General features: G+C 39.1%; 2 protein-coding genes across 4 annotated transcripts in view; one reads left to right on the top strand and one right to left on the bottom strand.

Annotated features, from left to right (window-relative positions):
* NRDC (nardilysin convertase) overlaps nt 1-6,059 on the top strand; it is a 29,457-nt gene extending 23,398 nt beyond the window's left edge. The window contains exons 23-31 of the mRNA XM_059821611.1: nt 1,091-1,122; nt 1,426-1,564; nt 2,024-2,071; nt 2,441-2,493; nt 3,129-3,212; nt 4,767-4,857; nt 5,152-5,268; nt 5,509-5,598; nt 5,842-6,059. Of these exons, the coding sequence (XP_059677594.1) occupies nt 1,091-1,122; nt 1,426-1,564; nt 2,024-2,071; nt 2,441-2,493; nt 3,129-3,212; nt 4,767-4,857; nt 5,152-5,268; nt 5,509-5,598; nt 5,842-6,039 (852 nt within the window). The 3' untranslated portion in view covers nt 6,040-6,059. The remainder of the gene's footprint in view (nt 1-1,090; nt 1,123-1,425; nt 1,565-2,023; nt 2,072-2,440; nt 2,494-3,128; nt 3,213-4,766; nt 4,858-5,151; nt 5,269-5,508; nt 5,599-5,841) is intronic.
* Nucleotides 6,060-6,848: 789 nt separating this feature from the next.
* Nucleotides 6,849-22,789, bottom strand: part of OSBPL9 (oxysterol binding protein like 9) — a 66,744-nt gene continuing 50,803 nt past the window's right edge. For 2 of the 3 annotated variants that reach the window (XM_059822323.1, XM_059822321.1), the window contains 16 exons: nt 21,822-21,860; nt 18,734-18,827; nt 18,079-18,180; nt 15,629-15,788; nt 14,778-14,890; nt 14,376-14,494; nt 12,831-12,916; nt 12,405-12,583; nt 10,809-10,886; nt 10,433-10,543; nt 9,994-10,057; nt 9,743-9,883; nt 8,738-8,816; nt 8,305-8,396; nt 7,733-7,868; nt 6,849-7,629 (listed from right to left, as the gene is read on the bottom strand). In XM_059822323.1, the coding sequence (XP_059678306.1) occupies nt 7,555-7,629; nt 7,733-7,868; nt 8,305-8,396; nt 8,738-8,816; nt 9,743-9,883; nt 9,994-10,057; nt 10,433-10,543; nt 10,809-10,886; nt 12,405-12,583; nt 12,831-12,916; nt 14,376-14,494; nt 14,778-14,890; nt 15,629-15,788; nt 18,079-18,180; nt 18,734-18,827; nt 21,822-21,860 (1,668 nt within the window). In that variant the 3' untranslated portion in view covers nt 6,849-7,554. The remainder of the gene's footprint in view (nt 7,630-7,732; nt 7,869-8,304; nt 8,397-8,737; nt 8,817-9,742; nt 9,884-9,993; nt 10,058-10,432; nt 10,544-10,808; nt 10,887-12,404; nt 12,584-12,830; nt 12,917-14,375; nt 14,495-14,777; nt 14,891-15,628; nt 15,789-18,078; nt 18,181-18,733; nt 18,828-21,821; nt 21,861-22,789) is intronic. The other variant, XM_059822324.1, reaches the window with a different exon arrangement.

Here is a 22,789-nt window from a genome sequence, read left to right as displayed (position 1 = left end):
GTTGCCAATTTGAACAGAGGGGGTTTTTTCACGAATTTGGATTTAAACTGCAGAGAAGGGAAGATGTGGTGGAAATACGCCTGTAGCCTCTGCTGCCCCTGGTTTTTATATTGTTTGCTGTATTGGTATATTTGATACTGAGGAATTGCCGTGGTGGTGCCACAGGAGGTGGCTTCCCTCAAAGTACATTTATCCTGGAAATTTGATTGCCAGCATGGTTTGATCAAACCTGACGGAGGTCCGGTCATCTTCAGTCTTGTTAAATGCCTGCAGTATTCATCGAAGTCTTCTACCCTGGGACTACGTCACACAGAGTCCTGTCAGGCTTTTCAAAATGGGGTTGTAATGGGGCTTAGCTCCAGGTATCCGGCATCACTGAGTGCCTGGGTGTGGCACGGGAGAGGAACCTTCTGCAGTTATGATTTATGCCAAGGGGTTTGTCTTAGCTGGTGGTGTTTGTCCTCAAACTGTTTAAAGCCTCCTAAAGAAAACGTGCTGATGTCCTTTGGGAGGTCAGATTCTTGTAATGTCAGCTGTCCCCTCCTGAGCTGTGGGACAGAAGGAGGTCTGAGAATCTAATCATGATTTGGTAAGAACCTTCACTGAAAATGCTTGTATTGCTGCTGCCTCTGTGCGAGCTAAGCTCCTTTCACAGTGTGGCACGTGCAACCCTGTAACTCCTACATGAGTTTTACTGTTTCTCTTAATCCTCCTATTTCTTCCACTTAAGCCCAAGAGTCTCCTTCCCAGAGTTCCAACTTCATGCACAAGAGAGGGGCCTTATCTCCTCCTGTGTGCACCCTTTGCTGTTGTGATGGCTTATGCTATTTTTCTGGTTTCTGCATTCTCCTTCTGGAGGAGTTACAGTGCAAGGAACTGCCTGGAGACTGTTTGCTTTGCAGTTTGGCGCAGAGGTGTCTGGAGGGACTTGGGATAAGGCGAGGGGGCAGGGATGTAGATGGCATGACAGAGCTTGGCTGTTCTTTGCTTAGGGGTCACTTTTCTCAAGCGATGCACTGTGGTGTGTGGCTGTGAATTGGGGTAATAATTACCTTCTAAATAAAGCTTATGTTTATGCTTTCTTTCCTAGGAAGCGAAGGATTTTCTGAATTATGTTGTTCAGTGAGTATCTCTTGACTCTTGCACCACTCATGATGTGGAAACTATAATCAAGTTCAGATTCTTTTCTGGAGGAGGGGGCCAGGATGGGAGTGATGCAGAAATTCTCTTCTCCCCTCCTGGATACAGTGCTGCCAGTGTTTGCGGGATGTGACCGTTCATTGTGGCAGTTCAAGCAGAACATTGTTCTGGTTTGGGGAAGGGGAAAATAATGTCAGACCGAGTGTGTAAATGCCTGGGTGTCATATTTGTTTTGGCCAAGATGTGAGCGGGTGTTTGACGCTTTGCTGTCTGTACTCCCTTCAGAAAGCTCCAGTTCGCTCCTCTGGCCCATCCCTGCCCTGTTCAGTTCCGGGTGGTGGATTTGCCAAACACGCATCTGCTCTGTAAGGTGAAAACTCTCAACAAAGGTGATGCCAACTCTGAAGTGACAGTCTATTACCAGGTAATGCGTTAGCTTGGTGTATACTGGTCTATTCCCTCTGGTAGCTGCTGATGCTACGGTTGTACTTATGTCACAGCCTTGGGAACAGTCTCTGGACAGGGATGTTAGAGAGAGCGCACTGAAATCTCATCACACGCCCTGGGCCTAAAACCCAGGTGGGCTCTCGCACCGGCATCTTCCCCTCCTGGCTTGTGCTAGTGCCAGTAGCTGGGTTTGTGCCTTGGTGATTTCCTGGTGTCCTCCCCACTGGTGTCATGGTCCTGGGCTGAGCCCCTCCCCGCTCTTCTGAAGGCCATATTGAGGCCCCCGTGGAAAACAAGAACTTTCCAGCTGTCCCTGCTGAGAGTTGCAATTCAGTGCTGCAGTTCAGGCTGAGGTGTGTGCCACAACTGTCACCTTGGTCTGAACTATAGCATTTAGCTCCACAAAATCGCCCTAAATTGTTCATTTTCTTTCTAGTCAGGTGCCAGGAACCTAAGGGAATATACCCTTATGGAGCTGCTTGTGGTAAGTTAGTGTGTTTGTGTCTCCTAACTCCTCAAAGCGTCTTCCCTGAAAACAGTGCTTGGAACTACAATAAGGCCATGGGGCTAAATGGTACAAAGGGGACAGCATGTATCTATTGCTCACTCTGATTGAACTCCTGAGTGTTTGGGACAGGATCCCCAAACTGCTGCAGTGACGGACAGTACAGAAGACTGTTCTCTTAGTTACCGACCCAGAAGACCGAGACCTCTCTTATTCAGTGGGGGTGTGGTTGGAAAGGCAGCACTTCAGTTGTTTTCCCATGTGTTGTGATGATGTTTCTGCATGAGCCTGAGGGGTGGCTGCGGAGAAGCATCGCTTCTGCTGTAATGCATTTGTGCTCCGTTTCAGATGCACATGGAAGAGCCTTGCTTTGACTTCCTGAGGACCAAGCAGACCCTCGGGTGAGTTCACTGTAGGAGATAGCTCCTAGGCACCTACTTTTGCTGTTCCCTAGTATTTTTACTCAGGAAACCCTTCCAGCACAGTGGCTAATTCCTCAATTTTTGTAATGGAAACAAGAACATAAACACATCAAAACCAAGAGCAGCGATCAACACAAGCTGCAGCCAAGTTGCTTTTGAGTCCTATAAGAATTGGATCTGTTGCTAGTGTCTTAACTCAGAATTATTCAGCATCAAGTTGTTCTTTCCACTTCCTAAATCAGCTCCCCATTCCCCAGGGCTGTTTTCACAGCGTCTCTGTGGTGCGTAGCAGCCTCCCTCAGAGGCACCCTTCTACCTCAGGAAACTGGAACAAGCTTTTCACAGCTATAGGTCTGTCACTCTGATGAATTAGTTTGCAGGAACACAAACACAGATACTTTGCCAAGTTTAAAAGGATTTCCTAAAAATGAGAAAACACTGAAGTGCAGTGATGCAGGAAATAAAAACGACTATTGAGAATTTATAGCTGAGATTTTTCTTTCTAAAGTACCAACACTATTTTAACTTGTAGCATGTCCTGTAAATGAAAATTTAACTGTGCTTGTGGAATGACTTAATTGTCGCCCCCCCCCCCCCCCTTTTTTTTTTTTAAGCTACCATGTGTACCCTACCTGCAGGAATACTTCTGGGATTCTTGGCTTCTCGGTCACAGTAGCAACCCAGGCAACTAAATACAAGTAAGTGCGTGCTCCATGGTTAATGTTCGTCTCCACTTCCAGGCTTGTGCCATGGGAGTCACCCCTGAGCTGCCAGCGCCCATTTCTGGGGACCTTACCTCAGCGTCCTCCTGGCAGAGGCTCAGGCGGCAGGGCCTGGCTGATGCAGACCGTCTCTGCTCGAGGCGGCGTCTCGCAGGTCTGCCAGCCGGGGCCTCGAGGAACCAGCTGGCCGTTCCTCGCTGTATTTGGCTGTGCAAAGCATCTCTGGAAATGGCAGCTGTTGCTGCTGTCATCTGAATAAGGAGGCCTTCAGCACAGGAAACTTATGGCAGCTGGTTTTAGAAAAGTCAAGCTTAACAAGGTGGCCAGTGGACCTTGCATGCATTCAGGCACTGAACCTCCTGGGATATAGTGAGGTATCAAACTAACTATGTGACCACGCTTACATGTCGTATTTTCTGTAAGTAAGCGGTGTATTTACACAACCTCCAGCTGAAGAATTATTACTGAGTTTCACTTAATCTACTTGTTCTGTTACATCAGGTCACAGCTGATGTCAGTTTGCTTTTGCTTAAGCTTTTCTGTGTACCTGCTCTTATGTAAGGAGGGTTCACACCTGTTTCAGGCCATGGAGGTGTTTTGTTGTTTTTTGGGTTTTTTTTTATTCCATAAGGAGAGTTACTTAAAAGCCCAAAGGGTATGTCAAAAGAGTAGTCCTGGCCTCAGCTTGTGACACTGCTGACAGCTGTGGCAGTGACTGAAAAACACCACCTAAATAAAGCAATAGCCTTAAGCTGCTTAAAACTGCAGCAGTTCTGACTTGAATAGGGGAAAGTAATCCAAAGACTAAGTAAAATATCCCACTGCCCTTTTGAAGATATTCTGCCAGGAGAGCTAAATCCAGCATAGCTGTTCTTTCTGGGTCAGTTTCAGCAGACAGAACAGTATCAGGGTTTTACTCAAAGCTGGGGCTAATTACAGGTATTTGACCTGCCCAAGTTGAAGGAGTATAGGAAAAATATGCAACTTACTTACAAAAAATTATACCGTGTCAGTGAAAGTTTAATTAGCACAGAGCCTCTAATTTTTACATTTCGATGACACTTCATTACTGAGGTCAGTGTCATCTGTGATGGTTTTAATGTTTTGGAAACCTCACAATCTATCATGTCATATTATTTTTCTTTCTTTTTGTCTTAATCCAATAGAACACAACTATTTGTTCAACTATGTGCAGGGCTCAGGACTGCAGTTGGGGTTCCTGACACAGCACGCCCTAGCGCATGCTGCTGTTGGGCGTACCACAGCTTAGGTCCCTGACAGCATCACAGCAGCGACTCCTCTCCAATGTCCCTGTGTTTGAACAATACTTAATACAGCTGAAAATCAGAGCACCTAGCACTAGGGAAGATAGAAAAATGGTGTTCACAGATGTGTGAGCGTTTCAGGGGAAGAGGGAAGCGAGCCTGTCCCAAACATTGCCTCGTCAATTGGGGGCTCTTCTGCTACTTTACCCCTGAATATTGTTTTTTTCTTTTTCTTGCCTGATTTAATTATTCAACTCTTTTTTAGTTCTGAATTGGTTGACAAGAAAATAGAGGAGTTTCTTTCTTGCTTTGAAGAGAAAATCAAGCATTTAACTGAAGATGCTTTTAGCACCCAGGTAAAGTTTGATCTTGAAAAGCTCTTCCTTGAACTTCCTTAAATGACACCTTAACTGGAGAATTTGGTTACATCTGTATTCTGGCCGAAGGATTCACACTTAAATCCTGCCTTTTACTTTGTTCTGCAGTCATTCTCTAAACACTTGCTCTCTGGCCATTTTTACAGTTAAGTTTTAAAGCAATGAACTACTTTGTTAATGTAATGTGGGTTTTCTTTCATCTTCAGTGAATGTGATGATAAATTAAGGTTTTAAACCCTTTGAAACTAATTTTTTTGTCTTTTTCAAATGTAGGTTACAGCTTTGATAAAACTTAAAGAATGTGAAGACTCCCATCTTGGAGAAGAAGTAGACAGGAACTGGAATGAAGTTGTGACTCAGCAGTATCTCTTTGACAGGCTTGCCCGTGAGGTTGGTGGTCCCTTCTTGTTGTGACGTGATGCCAAATGGAACACTCACACATTGCTTTTTGCAGGGGCTTTAAATGCAAAGCATCAATAGGGGGATTTATGCTACTAGTAACACACTGATTCTAAAACTACATGCTATTTTAAAAAGGTTAAAAATGGGATATAGTTTTTAGAGAACCATTTTTATGTTTAAAATTACTTGAATCACCCCTGTGCTACTTAAACCTCATTCCTGTTTCAGATTGAAGCTCTGAAGTCTGTTACAAAATCAGACCTGGTCACCTGGTTCCAAGCTCACAGAAGCAACAAGAAGAAAGTGCTCAGCGTACACGTGAGTGTCAGCTCCATGTTGCCAACTTCTGAAATACCGAATTTTGGTAACCTCAGAGAACCCATAACTTTTAATGTGGTGGTTATCCACATTACTCTTCGTATTTTCTACATTTCTAATTATTATTGTCATTTGAATTGCATTTAAGTATCTGTATGTAATTGTCAAGGCAGATGAACATGGCATGAGATCCAAATTATAGAAGCTTTGAGCCAAATTTACTTTTTGGTAACTTTTTTCCAGGTGGTTGGATATGGAAAACATGAAGGGGACTCAGAGGTTACAGCTGTCTCAGAAGTACAGAATTCTTCATCTGGTGAAATACCTCATCTTATTTTCTTACCCCCATCTTCTTTGATGACTAATGTTACTTCCATCAAGGACATCAAAGCTTACACGTCAACTCTGAATGTTCTCCCTTACCATAAAATACTAAAATAAAATTGACATCTTGCCCTGCAGTGATGTGTAATACAGGTACTTTCTGCAACATAGACATTACAAACCTATTTTTATTAAAACGGGGCTGTAGTGTTAGCTGGGAAGAAGGTGGCCACTCACTTGAGGAAAGCTTCCTCCGTATCTAAGTTTCCAGCCAACTTTCCTCATTCCTCTCCCACGTTCATTAAGAACAGGCACAGCCCTGACTTCTAGCTGGAGCGAAGGGAGAGTTTCCCCCAGCACCAGAAAGATGCCCTGTTCTCCTCACCAGCCGGCTGAAGGGGTGGGCTGCACCTTTTTCTTCAGACTGTCTTGTGCATCGTTCCTGCAGTGCTGTAGCAGTCGCTTAATGGCAGTTACAGGTCCTCAAAGAAAGGACTGCGCAGTTCTCCTGGAGGAGTTAGTTACAGAGTGGGTGGGTGGGAAAAAAGCCTAAGGCTTCCATCTCACGCTGCTTTTTTTAGTTTTTCTGTATGTATGTGCAACACAGACAAAATTGAGATGAGATCAAATAAAAGCCAGATTTAATTGTGGAAAGAAAAATAGTCTGATCACCACATATAGCTACTTACTTACTCAGCCATTATTTAACTTCAAGCAAAAGCACAGAAATGCAAAAAGATTCCTGATGTGCTGGCGAGCTAGTAGAGACACAAGGCTGGATGTAGATTCCAGAAAAAATCTACTGTGGGTGCTGCAAATTCTGCTCCTTTCAGTAGTTCATTAACTACTTTAAGAAGTAGGTTTAGCTGCAAGGATTCCCATGGGGAAAAAAAAAGTAATACTAATACATTTCACATATAAAAAAATTGATCATCACTCAGCTGAAAAAACAGTCTTGGTGCAAAGGTTTATTATGAAATAAATAAAAAGTCCATAAGAGAAGTTTGAAAAAATCTATTTTATGAAGCTTTAAGATGCATTGAGTAGAATTATCTATGGTTACATTTTTTAACCTCAAAATAACAAAGTTATTTTGGGCAAGACACTGAAATGCCAAAAGATTTGATTATCATACAGGTGGAAGATAACATTTACGTAGCATTTTCTAACAAATTGTCCCATCAAAGGAATCCTCATATTTACACATTGCAAACATTAGCTAGATTTAAATGATGTCTTGCATTTTCTTTCTTGTTTTTTAAATATGTAGGACCCAGGAATATTATGCAACTGATACCAAATGCCACGGCCTTCACAGTGGTTATACAAAGCGTATATGCTTCACGGCCCAGATTCTCCATGCTTTAGAAGCATCAGTAAGCGGGCTCCAACAGCCTGCCTTTGAAGCCTGAATACACGTCCACTATAAGTTACTGCCCAGCCAAGGCATTTCTTGTTTCATTTAATTGCTTATCTGCATCAGTAAGTCCAGTATCCCTGAGATAGGAACCACTGTAGTTGGAGGGGTCGGGTTCTCCAAACGGTACGTACGTGATAACTGATGACTATCTTGGTATCAGATGTAAACTTTGCTAAGCCAAGGCTTGTATGTTTTCTGGTTTTATAACCCACTTAATGTTTACTGGCAGCAAGTCGTTTCAGCAGCGGCTCATCATAAACCCAGCATTCTCCGTCTTCATGGAATAACTAGAAAAAAGGGAATAAACAGATGTAAACTTTTTATGACTCAGCTGGAAAGGAACAAATGCTACAGGTTAGAGGGCATTTACACTGTTCGAATAAAGCTCACCCTTGTTTCCCATGAGGTCTCATTCTCCTTTCTGGCTCTGGCTTCAGCTCTTTGTCTTTCTTCAAGTGCGTGCTTTGCAGCTGTGGCTGCATCGATGTCTCTAATTTTTAAGTTGTAGGTTACATCTTTCCATAAGCTTAAAAAAGAAATTTGAATGGAGACTGCTTTATAGAAGCAAAGTGCTACGAGGCTGTAGAAACGTATTACTGGCTACTAGTCACCAATACTTGTTTGAATTAAGGTAGGTCTCACTTTATCAAAAGGGCAGAAACCCCCCGATATATTATTAAACCACAACTGCACTGTCTAGTGCGAGGAGTGGGGAGGCTGCAGTGAAACCCTCTGGACCTCCCTGGAACATTTGGTCCCAATGAGGATGTGACCAAGAGCTACAGGTCTCCTCTTCCCCATTAAAACCCCAACCTGCTTGTACCTTGGCTCTGTCCTGCAGCAAAGGCTAATGAGGAGCACAGTTCAGTACACTTGTACCATTAGCCAGACTATGCACTGCCAACTTGGGTCTAACTAAAAAAAAAAAAGTCTTAATTTGCCCATTTAATTAAAGTTCTTACCAGCGAGACTCAAAGTCGTCTTGGTCCTCCAATTTCCTTACCTTCTTCTTAATTGTAGGCATTTTCTTGGTATCTATAAAGACAACATTCTCCTAGAGAGTGAGATTTAAAAAAAAAAAAAAAAAAAATCAGTTCTATATCTAAAACTTAAAATTTATATACCCTCACACTCTAGTACACTGGTTGTCAGGAAATACATAAAAAACATCATCCTTTAGGTGCTGTTCTTGCCATAAAAATCAAGTTACCTTAAAAATAAATGAAACAAAGTAAATTCACAAGTTTTATCCTGAATTCAGCATTCATGTGATCATCTGGGCAGCTTCATAGAAGTTCCCAACTAATTGGAATTAATTTTTTGTTCAAAAAAAAGAAAAATTTTAAGCACAATCTTCCATTTCTGATGAAAAGGAAAAAAAAAAAGCTGCTTTACCCCTGTTGTGTATTTGGCATACATGACACCATTCCATTCTCCTTCAATTGAGCAGAAGGGTTTCTTGTCATTAGGAGAACTAAATAGAAAGAAACAGTCATTTCTCAGTTGTATTACAGTAACTGAAATACCCTAAAGGATCAAAACTTTATCCTAGATGCTGTACAGTGTTTTCTATCAGCCCTTAAAATGTCCATCACCAATACAGAAAAGATGAGGGTTCTGTTCACAAGTGAGAAATTTTGCATGAATTAGTTCAACTGGATAAACCTTAAAACGAAGTGCTGTTCCAGGGTAAGACAGGTCTTGCCTTAGGGCTGTATCTGCATTTAGAGTTTAGGAAACTAGTTACAGGCTTTCGAAACAGATTTAGAGGGGTAAGTTTAAGCTTAAAAAGGTTTCACAAACTCAAAAGCTTCTTCCCCAGACTACTGGGAAACACAAACACTAGTTCACAAATGACGTCTATCAATGTGTGTCAAGAAATGATTTAAAACCAAGTTGTGGACCTCATTTTGTCAGCATCACTTACTGACGTTCCAGCAGATCTCCAAATAAGATGAGAATCTCCACTGATTCTCTGCTCTGGGCATGTCCACAGGGTCTAACCATAATCCACCAAACCACAGGTATAAATAAGTATGTACAAGTCTGCAGCAGAGCTTTAATGACACGCTACAAACAGCATTATTACAAGGCTTGCTTCAGTATTTTAATTTTTAGGAGAAATAATGATGAAGACCTTTCGGATAATTCAGGAGTGAAAATTTAAATTCCTTTTGGTCAACAGCTGAGAATGTTTTCAAGCAGGACAGGGTAAGATGCAGGCCTATGCAGGTTTCCTCGCACAAATCTTGGCTATAAAATGGCATCCCGTGACAGGTAATCATGAGCTAAGTTATTGGGTGTAGCTGTTCCAATATTTTACACTCCTGACTGTCTTGAAAAAACACTGTCAGCATTTAAGTAGAGAAGAAGTGAGATTAACTGAAGAAAACTGCTTACAAAATCTCAGCTGTAATTCTGTGCTTCTTTCCTCCATAAAATGGTTTTGTGTGGAAGACGATGGAAGCATTATAACCTGTCTTTGAGCAATTAATACTGCATTCTCCACCAAGTTCTATCCACGGCACAGTGAGAATAGACCTGCAATTATAAATATATATATATATTTATAACCTTTTAACTGATAAATATTAAGCATGAACTATTACAAGGCACTAAAAATGAAAATACCAAATAGAGCATTTACTTGCCTTCCATAACCATTAGGAAAGGTCAAAATATAGTGTTCATCATAATCTAGGCATGTGACACATCCTATCAAAGAAAAATAAAAATATATTTAAAAAACCTCCAGCAAAACCTCTACATAACTTTTCATAATGATCTCCTGAAATAATTCACTAAAAACAGGTACCATAAAAAGGAAAGGTGAAGAGCTGTATTTAGATGCTGAGAATGCCTAGTTTCCAGAGAAGGCAGGGAGAGTTGTGTTTACGTGAAAAACTGGGCCCTACATGATTTCAGCACACCAGGTGTGCAGAAGGAATCACTGATTCCTAGATACATAAGCTCAAGTTACATAAAATCAAACATTCCTTATGTTTAATAGGATGCTTTAAATAATTTCTGCAAAAATTCTAGTTGCAGAATGTAAAGTTATCTTCTATTGTTAAATTTGCACACACATACCTTGCCCTATGTTATGAACCCCAATAGACATTCCTAAGAATTTTGACTTGGTCCATATGTGAGCATTGAACTGTATCCTCTTGCTAAAACACTCTGCGTAAAATGCTGAAACTGAAGAAAAAAGTATTAAAAATAGCAGCATGAGACATTAATACTATTGTTTCCAAATGCATTCATCAGGAAATATCTCAAAGTGCCTCACACTTACATGGCAACAGAGTTTGCAATTTGTTTCTCACAAAAACAGTTTATAGAGAAAACCTTCAGCTTTTAAATTTGGAAAGAAAACGTAAGTCCAAAATTTAAACCAAGAGCTGACTTCACTGTTGCTCCTATCCAGATGCTATCTCCCTTAGCAAAGTTATTGTCCACTTACTTGGAGGATGATGAGAGACCTGCTCTGCCACAAACGTTACACTGCCTTTACTGACCCAAGGAACTGGTCCTTCTGAAACTGGCTCCTGCATGACAGTAGAGAGGATTTTCGTCACTGACAGTGTTTACAAAACACTGGATGCTTCCAAAAGAAGTTGCTTCCATGTTTAAAGGCTTCTAAAAATGTATTGCAGTGATTTTAACGTATTTGTCAGTTTGCTAATTTGATGGGGAGTAACTCCTTACTCCTAAAATTATGATGCTTTCTAAATAACATGCAGCTTCTACACTCTTGTTTTTAAGTATAAACGTATTTGGGGAGATGCCCCCAAATACAACAGTTAAACTGAAAAGGTCAGGTATAAACCCAATTACAAAGTAATACTTAAATCCACTTAATTTCTTATTAACTAATAAGAAATGGGTGGCATGAATAGTTTTCATTTTTGCTTCTGATAAAGTCTGATATGCGTATTAATAATGACCAGATTATATGTATCACAAAGCCATAAAACAACATTCATTTCCCGTGGCAAATCACGAAAAGTCATCATTAGAAGCAAAGGAAGCACAAATACAATATGGTCTTTATGCCAGCAAACAGGAGTCCAAACATGCATCTCAGAAACAAGAAGAAGATTTGAGCAACTAACCAGGGGAGAGAAAAGCAAATTAAATGGGAAAAATACATGTTTTATACCTAAACTATTATGTTTAGATATACTACACTGAGGCTACACAAAGTATCTCACAACAGCACTTCCCACATCATCGTTTGCAACTTCCCAAGGTGAGAAGCCTAAATGAGATGTTAAAAAAAAAAAAAAGAAAAAAAAAAAAAAGAAAAAAGAAAACCAACAACACCCCCCCCACCACCAGGCTGCACTGCAAGCGCTAGAGCTTTTCTCTAGAATCGGCGAGGCACTGGGTTGACTATGGTTCATGTGCATAAGTCTGATTAATCCTCAAGTCTCATTGAAACTTGGGCAAATAAGAGAAAAGCTGATACACTGGGAGATGAATTCAGATTATGAGAGTGGCACTACTGTTACTGTGTCCTTCACTTCACCAGACATACTCCTACAAAGTACAAAAGGAAGAGTAGCGACCAGACACAGATGTACAACTAACACATTATCCAAGCTCAGAATCCAAACTTCAGAAGTATACAAAAAGATTTTAAAAGGATAATTAAATATACTGGAGAAATTGCATTGCTTTCTAGGTTGTAAGTGAGGAAAAGAAACCCCACTGTTAAAAACTCAAGTGTTTAGAGAAATTAAAAAAAAATAAAAATCGGAACTTTGGAAAGAAAGGAATTCATACTCAGTGCTGTGAAACAGTTCAGGAACAAGAGAACATTTTCAACATGTCAAATAGTTCTTAAAAAACTAATAGCTCAAATTCTGTTGTGCAAGGTATTTTAAACTTCTGCCCAAAGAAAAGGAGGAAGGATGAGGGGAAAAATCAGTTAAGAAATTGCCACAGTTTGTCGATTTTGCTACACAGCATAAGCCATTTCAGTCAGCAAATTAATAAAGCTTCGGGAATTACTTGCATGCATCCTAGGCACCAAAAAAACATACCACAAGAAAACTAACCATGTCATCTTCACCTTCAGTGCCTGGTAACACCCAATGACATCGGAAGATTTCGCCCAAAATGGGATTGTAAGGCTTTTTAGCAACTGACCCTTTTCTTCCTGCATGAAAAGCTGAGAGGTACCATTTAACCACTTGAACCATTCGTTCCTTTGGATCCTTCTGGTCACTAATGCTACATGGGCCAAAACAGAGAAAAGAAGGATAGGCAAGATGAAATACAAGCAGGTACCTCAAATACAGGAAAGCTTTTTGGATGTTTGGTTGTTTTACAAGTAGAAGTTTCACTACTTTGACTATTTTTCAAGTTTAGATTGAAACCCAAGTAATATTCTTCAAAACTACCAACTTACTTTTGGCAGCCCACATGGGCCATAAACAATATGAGAACCAGTTAATTCTCTACTTTAAAAATCAAATACCTGACAAATAAGTCCGGATGTGCAAAAAAGTCAGCATACATTTCCAACAGTGATCTTCTTTCCAGGATAAAAGTTGGAAGAACCACCTGGGTGACGAAAAACAACTCTTCTAAATCAAGATACTTTAACATCCTGCACAAAAGCATTCTACATACTAACTGTAAATAGCATACAGAGCACCCAAGACTTTGTGTGCCTGTAAGCTGATTGTGTTCCCAAACTCACCAATGAGTTCTGACACATGCGGGTCAGTTGGCATCTTCTACAAAACCAAAGGTTTAAGAGGAACTGTCTCTTGTCTTACGTATGTTCTAGTCCTACTTAGAGCATATGCAACTGCATGGCCAAACTTATCAAAAGCTGTTCTTAATTACAGTAGCACTGATTATTTAATTTCATCTATATGTAGACTGTCAGTTTTCAGTTATGGTTAAAATCTCATTCCATGTAGTCACATCCTCTTCTATGCCTCTCTATCAAGATAAAGGTTAATCTCTTCCCTACTGCTTTTCTTCCCAAACAGCATTTGCAGGTTCCATTCTTGTGGATCTGCTGTCTGCTTCAGTGTGGTATAGACCACTGTTGGAAGCGGTGTTGATTACTGTTGATGACTAAAGTGATGCAGACAAAGATGCACGCTCATGATGCTTCTTGGCAGCTTAAGTTGAGATCAGTAATTTTCAACTATTCCAGGAGTTCCCCAAACAGACACATTTTGGATCAATTCCTATTCAGAACTGCCAAAAACCTTCTGTAGTTTGCTTGTGAGCTGCTGGCTATTTCTCCAGAAAAGTTTTAAGTTTATCTTTTTATTGTCTATTGTGAGTTCCAGACTGGACAGTTAAAGTCATCCACTTAAAGAAACTAAAGATAGGATTGACATCTCCTACTCTTTTTCTATCTGGAATTACTTGTTTAAATTTAACCAAGCTGCCTAGAAAGATCAACACCTTCAGAATGCTGTTCATTCAACCTTAAGACAGACACCAACACGAATCACATTCACGAAAAATCCAACTCTCTACTTGCCAGACGTACATGTAGCATTTTAAAATACCAAAGCAACTTATTCAACAAGATCCCAATTAAGCAAAGCATTTCACTATATTCTTAATTCCCCCTTTTATTTTATTTATGTCTTATTGAATGTCACCATACACTGGGATCTTGTAGGTCCCTTTCTTCTAGGAAGCTAAAGACAGGAGGGACATTATTACTGCATGGAGAAACATTACTACTGTGTACAGCATTCCTCTTACCCCAACTTTACAGGCACTCCAAGGATCAGCTTCAAGGAGAACAAATAGCTACTTTCCATAGCAAACTATTTTCCCAAACAGATCTTAGCAGTTGGATATATTTATTCTGCATTCCTTTTTCCCCTCCCAGTAGCAACTCCAATTAAAAAAAAAGCTAACGAGATTATAGCTTAACTAGCCCTTAGAACAAATATACAGTTAAATTATTACTTTAACATCAAACTGATTTACACAGAATTAAGGGTTTACTCTCCCTCCCTTCCCCATGAACAACCAGCAAGTTTACCTTTGTTAGATCCATTCCTAATCTAACTTGTGACAATAGATGCATAATAACACTCTTATGTTCTTCCACTGATTCTCCTTCCCCATCATCATCTCGATCATCCGGAGGATCGAAGAGATCTAGAAAGACCAAATTGCTTTTCTTTTTCTCTAAACCTCCAAAAGACAGACTGTATTTAATTAGCATATATATTGGCTGCCAAAAAGGTCTTATTCTTAAAAGTCAGGTTTTTAAATCCTACAGTTCAACAATCTTCCCATAATAAAGAAACAGTAGATTTTCTATTTTCCAGAAGTACCCTGACATATATATATATATGATCATATATATATATTTAGACACAGTTTACACTCAGATTAACAATCAAGAACTCCTTACTGAAAGTTCACGCAGTCCACTTACCAGCATCATTTGTCCCATTAGACATGGAAGAATTGAGGGACTCTGTGGTATCTGGACGTTTCAGACTGCTTCCTGTGCTGCTCCGAGTTAGGACCGCAGCAGACCCTGAAGAACTGAGGAAGAGTCATACATTCTCACAATTCACAATGAACTAACTCAGACCACATTATTATAATTTGATATACATAGACATCAATTCCCTAAGGAGTTTACTAATAGACATTAATATATGCGCTGCATGCTAATTCACAGAAAACTTAAAATGGACTGTAGCTGAACAAATGGGAAAGCCTGCAGTCTAAGATAGTAACACCTGAAAGCATAAACCAGATGAAAATTCCTCTTTAAAATATGTTGCATCTCTTAAAATTAATTTTCCAATTAATAAAAAAGGAGAGTAAATAGAGATTTTGGGGAAAGGTAGTCAACTTCAAAAAATTTCTTTTAGTAAATGTGAGAGGGAATTGGTTATTTACCAAAAGCTGCAACAAACGTATGTGAAATAGACCATGGTCTCAGATTGTATCTCTGAGCTGGTGGCTTCCCAAGTTTGGTTTATGTTAGAGTTTTGTCAACATATATACCTGATGAAACGGGAAGGAGCAGAGGAGGAAACTGTATCCCTTACAGACGACTGTGCTGGGAGAGGGGGTAATCTTATTCTGTTACACAGAGTGGCTTTTTTGCCTCCCCCGCATTTTTTTTTGTTTGGGTTTGTTGTTTTGGTTTTTTTTTAATGCCAGTGTAGCTTATTCACTTATTTAGCTTAACTAACTTCTACAAGCAGACAAGCCATGCCCTTGTAGATAAAAATTGTATTCAGCATGCACTGCATAATTTCAGCTACTTACTCCATACATCGCTTTGGGGAAGAACTGCTCTGATAGAATTCATCAGCATCATAGAACTCATCCTCACTGCTTGAGTAAGAAAAATCTGGGACTGTATTTGGAGACAGGTTGACATGGCTTGGAGAGGTAAGACTGCTGCTCGGTGCTGATTGCCCACTTCCTATGGAGTATTAAAAATTACAGACTTAATAAAAACAAAGAAATCCTTTCAAAATCCACCAGTTCTAACTTATGAGTAGGATTGTTCAATAAAGTCAATAAAGACTAATGCAAACTCAGAAGGTACGATGTCTTACAAAATCAGAAGGAATTATTAGTCAGGTTCATACCGAGTTTCATTTAACAGATAACAAAAGAAAGGTCACAAGGAAAATTGAGAACACAGAACAACAGTAAAGTATAAGGACATGTTTTCCCCAAAGCTGTTGAATAAAGGCAAAACAACAATACTGAAAACTTGTATCAATTCATAGTATGATTTATCTTGGAAGGGATCTCTGGAAGTCATCTGGCCCAGACAAATTCAAAATTAGACCAGTTTGTTCAAGATCACGTCTAGTCAGGTTTTAAATATCTCTCAAGATGAAGATTCCGTAATCCTTCTGGGGAACCTATTCCAAAGTTTGAACCACCTCACTATAAAACTAAAACATTTTCTAGTATCTACTTGGAATTTCCCTTCTTACAACTTGTGTAGATTGCCTCATCCTTTTGCTGTGCATCTCCAAGAGGAGCCCAGTTCTACCTTCTTTATACCCTCGCAATAGTTGGCAGAAGACAGCAGTAACATCCCTCTTTAGCTTGATCTTCCTAAGGCTGAACAAACCCAGTTCTGACAGCCTCTAGGTACGTCATGGGCCTCCGCTTCCTAATCTTGGCAGCCCATGTCTTTGTACTGTGGAACCCAAAACTATACATAGTACTCAAGATGTGGTCTCACAGATCCCAAATAGAGAGGAACAATCACTTCTCTTAACCTGCTCTTTACACTCTCACTAATCCAGCCCAGTATGCAGCAAAACCTTCATCACCACAAGGGCACGCTGCTGACTCATGTTCTACTTGTTGCTCACCTGGACCCCTGGCTCCTCTTCTGCCAAGCTGCAGTTAATCCCATGCAACAGGGCAGGCTGAGGGCTATTCCCAATGTAGGCGGGTGGAGAACTTTGCGTTTGCCTTCACCAAACTTCATGAGGTTTCTGTCAGTCCACTTCCCCAGCCGGTCACAGCCCTTCTAAATGGCAGCCCTGTCCTACCCATTGCTCTCCCCAACTTGGCAAGGTCCGTGTCTAGGTTATGTGAGGTGTTAAGCAGTATTGGACAAAATATCAACCCCTGAGAAACACCATTAGTCACTTGGTTGCCATTCGGACCTCATACAGCTGATCACAAGCCTCGGGCCTAGCAGTCCAGCCAGTTTTCACTCAACTTGAATTCCACTTACCCAAAACATCTTTTTCCAATTTAGCTACAAACATATTTGCGACAAAATGTAATGAATACAGTTTCTAAATTGGATTACATGAATCCTGTCTCACCACTAACTTGCCATTTTTCAAAAGAGTCATAGCCATAAAGACAAACCAGGTTAATACTGACACAAACCTTTTGTGGAAGCCTAGAGACACAACAGAGGTTATTAAGCATGCGAAGGTATTTACGCAAACAACAATCATCAGAAACTAACTAGAAAATGAGATGCATAGAGTAAGACTAAAAAAAAGGAACTTCTTTTCTTGGCAGGAGAAAAAGCCAGCAGGGGTATCCTTCATTTTTCAGACTGGGGCAAATACTGTTTAACACCTGTATTAGTGTTATGGGAAGGAAGGGTAGTAATAAAGTAACAATAAATCATTTACATACAAGCATAGAAAAAAACTTGAGAGGGAACTGAGAGAGTTTTAGCATGATTGGACAATATAATCCATACAACTGATCAGGAAGTAACAGTCAACATAGACATAAAAAGTATGTTAAGTATGTAGTTACGGTTTAAGAAAAACCCAAAACTTTATTATAGGAATTGTAAACAGATAATTATAGCAACTTCATATATATATTATAGCACCTTTTGCTTGAAAGCATCTATTGTAGTTTTAAAAAGCCCAATGGATGCCATTATTTAAGACGGAGAGGAGGGAATCAACAGATTAAAAAACTCAAAGGCCACACACGATGTATTAACTGCAAAGTTTTTGTGCCAATTACTGCAAGATTGCAGTGATGGAGACAAGAAAGCAAGCTGGTAATACTCCTATGTATTATGTATACATGAGGGGGAGAAAGAGCAGAATAATTGATTTTAACACAACACTGAAATGTGTGTTGATTAAAAGCAAGATGTAAGCCAATAAAATGTTGTCTTAACAGCTAATAACATTAGGTTACAGACAGTATATATTCAGGTTTTGTTTCTTGTACTTCAGTAAGACAGTTACACAGAACTGTACCTGTACTATTTGGTGTTGGAGTCTGATTTCCAAGTGATGCTACTACAGGTCCCACTGGCAAAGATGAGGGTCGCTGCTCTGACTTGCACAACTGAGCAGGTTCTAGGGGATATTTTGATATGTTAAAACCAAAATTTACATTTAAATATGAGAATTATACTTTTATTGGGAAGGAGATTCCACATTATTTCACCTCACCTTCAAAAATTAAATCCTTTTCTATAAAAACCATTCAGACAGAAAAACATGTTTCCATCATTGTTATCTCTTTTTCATTATTAAGCAAAGATGGCATTTTTAAAAATGGCAGTTATTTAGCTAGAAAACATTCATCTTTTCTGAAAACTATAGTTTCATTTATTTTAAGAACGTATATTAGAAGTGTAAGCTAGTAACTTAGAGCAAGTAAAATATATAACCTTATCCCCAGAACTAGAGCAGATTTACCTGATGGCTGAGGAAGCTCCATGCCTCCTGCTCCTTTCCCTTCCTTTGCACCATGGTGGTGAGTGTGCACCACTAAGGGCAGTGTGCACCTGTACTGCATATGTGACACACAAGCTATCCACCATTACGCAGCCCCTCCATCTAGATTGCAGCTGCATCCTGCTCTGCTTATGAATATTTCTGCTGAGGTTCTGTCTGTACACCATACCTGGAGGTATAACCGCTTGGGAAGGCATTGTGCTGATCACTGACTGTTCCAAAGGACTCGGTTGATATACTGCGTCAACAGGGTTTATAGTGCTCTGAGACAAAAGAAACAAAAGCACATTTTTTTCTCAATTAAAAAAAATAATAAATAAAGCACAGATAGCAAGAACATTGTGAGCACAAGAAATGCCCAAATGCAAGATAGCAAATTCCTGAGAAAGAAAGTGAAACACAAATTGACAGTTGAGGACATAAGAAATACTTTCAAAGTGGTAATACTTTAATCCTTTACACAGATTTTACACTAAACTGAATTTGCTACAGATTTGATTTGTCCTAAAAAGAATGCTTATTTCAAGTTCTAGCTTCTGGTATTCCTTCCCATGCCCATTAATAAATATTGCATGCAAAGAGTAGAAAGTTAGATGCAAATTATCTGGATAGGAAATCTGTATTTTTAAAACCATTTTTTTCAAAAATTAATTTATCCAGACCATACTAAATCAACCTATAAATTAGAACAAGAATCATCAGCATGCTTACAGCTATGAAGTGGCTTCGTGGCCAAAACTCTTCGCAATGCAAGCTGACAGTTTTCAGTGCATCTCCAGTAGAGGACATTTCAATCTACTTATGAACGTGGGCACTTTGAAAAGGAAGCACCAATTCAACTCGACACTCGCAACAGTCACTGACTTCAGTATATGTTATTGGCTTTCGTACAACAAGCCTCTTGTAAATCTAAATTGCAATGTCTTTTAATCCAAACTAGAATGATTTTGCCTTGCTTCACTGGCCTGTAATTTTGTTATCACCTAAGCATTGTTTGTTAGATATGTTTACATACAACAACCAGTACTTCTACGTTGTTCTGGGTTGTTAGTTGGATAAAAGGCACATGAAACCCTTTTCCAAAACATGTGCAATTTAAAACCATTGATCTATGTCAGAACTGTGAAAATCTTTGCCTCAATATTGCTAGGAAATCTTGCTACTGTGCTTAAGTTGAAGAATATCAAGCACAAGAAGGTCATACAATGCCGAGTTCTACTTTAAAAAAAAAGTTCTGTTTTTTAAAAAGCTAGATGAGCTTTGCCTTCAAATTCAGTCAGTATGTTTATTCCTATCCTCTTTCTAGATCAATATTTAAAACATTAGAATAAGAAGAGAGTCTCCAACTGTTCTTCCCCCCCTTTAGTCTATTAATTTCTATTTGCATGCAGACTGAGTGAAACAGCGTCATTTTAACCTTCCTCCTCCTGTTTTCCTACAAAGGGAAGACTTCTTTCTTGCCTCCTTTCCTGGTTTACTGTTATTCTGAACTTTATCCTACATTTAAAATAATTTTTTATTATTTTTTATAGCACAAGATTTATTTAATTGAAAACAAAACTATTATTCCCCGGTTATTTTTATTAAATCGCCATTAAAAAAAAAAGGCATAAAAATTCCTTTCTACGTTTTCGTTGGTGTTACTAACTAGTATACAAATAAATAATCCAGTACATATACTGTTACTCCACTGTATTCTAGCATAAAATCAATGTCCCTTACAGATTACTTCAACTGCTTGTGCAATTATGCATGCAACACAGGTAGGTCCCTGTCCCACGTATTTCACAGTTTAAAATCATGATCCCATTTTCAGAGTTAAGAAACTTAAAAATCAAGGTGGTCCTATGATACACAGGATGCTATTGCTATCTCTAGTTCCCCTGGGCTTTAGGGAAAATAATAATATATATGATACAGAACACTGGTGGGATAAAGGGAAAAAACCCCAAATTACTTTGTATGCAGAATTGAAACCTTATCCTTTAACAATTCTCCACACTGCAACATGAACTGGAGTTTCTTGTTAGATATTTTGGGGTATGCCTTCATGGTTTAGAAACAGATGAAGGCAGACCTGAAAGTTTCCTACCCTGACTTTAATAACAAGTTAAAAACAACCACGCAGAAACAAGACCGTCATCCCACCATGGTATCACACATTGATCATATCCCTGCCTAAGTTTAAAGTGAAATCCTGACCTTTAGCCCAAGCTAACGTTGACCTCAATAGCATCAAAAATTCAGTCTTCACAATCACTGATGCATCAGTTAATATATTCTTACAGAAATATTTTTTTTCTCCCCAGCATAAGCCAGCCCACAATTAGAATAGTGGCTAATCAAATTCAGACTATAGTAAATTGTAGTATCTATATGAAATTTCTGAGTTGCAGATCTAACATGCATACCACCTCTGCCTGTGGTAGTGTCTAGCTGCATAACGTCTCCTTTCCAGGGCATGCAAGAGAACCTATTCCATTACACTAAGACCTGAATTACGTGACTCTCCACAGGGTAACTGTTTATCTTATTTACAATAAGCATGAAACCAAAATCTCTATGTGCATCTTTACTCCAAAGTTCATAACAGAAAATCATACTGCTAAAAGCTGTATATACTGGAAAGACAAATAAAGCTTGGGAATTATTGTCAGCTGTAATGAAAACAAACTATTATTTTTAGAGTTATGTTTTACTGAAACCAATCTCCTATTAAAAGAATCTGAAACGTACTTTAGTGACAAAAAGAGAACGAACAAAGAGAAGTCACATGTGACTGAAACCAAAGATGACAGAAGTTACATTAAAAATGCAGAAGTTATATTAAAGAAGAAACATTGCTTAAACAGACATAATACAACTTTGCACCAAATGAGCAGCACTGTGGAAAAGACAAACTACTTGAAGCACACGGATAGCTGGTCTATTTCACATATAAAGATACTTCAGATGGAACACAAAACTATTTCTATGCCACTATCACTTTCATCTGTTCACATGGCAGGTTTTTATCTAAGTGGTCAGTCATAACACTGCCTTTTAAGACATTCAGTATAAAACTGATCACTGTATTTTCTAAAGGCAATGGTGTTAGCTAACCTCAGAAGTTAATGACTCAACAGTAATTTTAACAAGACACTTGAAGCAGTAAATTAGAGAAAGGAAGAAGTATGCTGCAAAATGAGTGGAAATTCAGGTCTCTGTTCACATGTTCTGCAGAAATAAAGGGAGATAAAGATTAGATTTAAACTTACTATAAGTCCATCTGCGTGCTTCTCCTCATTATTTTGGTCCTTAAGGAAAAAATGTTAAAAATATCAACATAACAATCTTGTATGACTTATCAGTTCTGTGTTAAGCGAGAACAGCGAGTTTCTCTCAGGAATGTTTACATTTTCAGCCATAAAATGTTCCTCATCACGTGATACAGTAACTAAACTTAGAAGAAACAATTCTATACATAGTCACTGCACCTCTCAAGATTAGAGTTTTCCAAGGATCTGTCCGCAAAAGTTCGAACAATTTTAAAAATAAGCTTTCTGCACTGCAGAATACAATTATGCTTTACAATGTAGGTTCTTCCCAAATATGGAATAAAACTGTCATCAGGGGAAATTACACTAGCAACAGACAAATTAATGCCAATCTACAGTTAGCATAGTTTTAACACTCTACCAGCAACAGTACAAATTTTACTGAACACTAAGCCAAATATCTTCACTTCTGCTGCAAAGTTCATATTACCAGTATATCAATCCATAACTTTGTTCAGTGTAAGCATTAAGACTTGTGTGCGGAGTATTTCCCCAGATTTCCAGTTGTTAAAGTTAAGAGGAACAAGGGGGGGAAAAAAAAAAAGCTGTAAATAGTATTAAGTTGGCACATACTTATGTTTTGATACTTTATACATTCTTCCCTAGCTTATATAGTTGGCAATAGGCTGCTCAAATTTCATGCCTGCTAGCTGACATTTCTTAAGCAAGGCTTTCCATGACAAAAACGACACTAAGGACAATGAGTTCCATTGGGTTGCAAACTTTCAAACAAAGAAGAAAGAATAACACTGGCGTCCAAATATATTCTTTTTTCAACATACAAACTTTCCATGTTATGCTATCATCTCTAAGACCTAAGAAATAAAACAAAGATGCTGCATTCGTACTGAAGCTTGCTATCTTATCTCAGTAATGCACAATCAGCAATGTGGCATGTTGATGAGGTA

The sequence above is a fragment of the Gavia stellata genome, chromosome 10 (genome assembly GCF_030936135.1).
Source record: "Gavia stellata isolate bGavSte3 chromosome 10, bGavSte3.hap2, whole genome shotgun sequence".
Taxonomy (NCBI): domain Eukaryota; kingdom Metazoa; phylum Chordata; class Aves; order Gaviiformes; family Gaviidae; genus Gavia; species Gavia stellata.
This window is presented reverse-complemented; position numbering and strand designations above follow the sequence as displayed.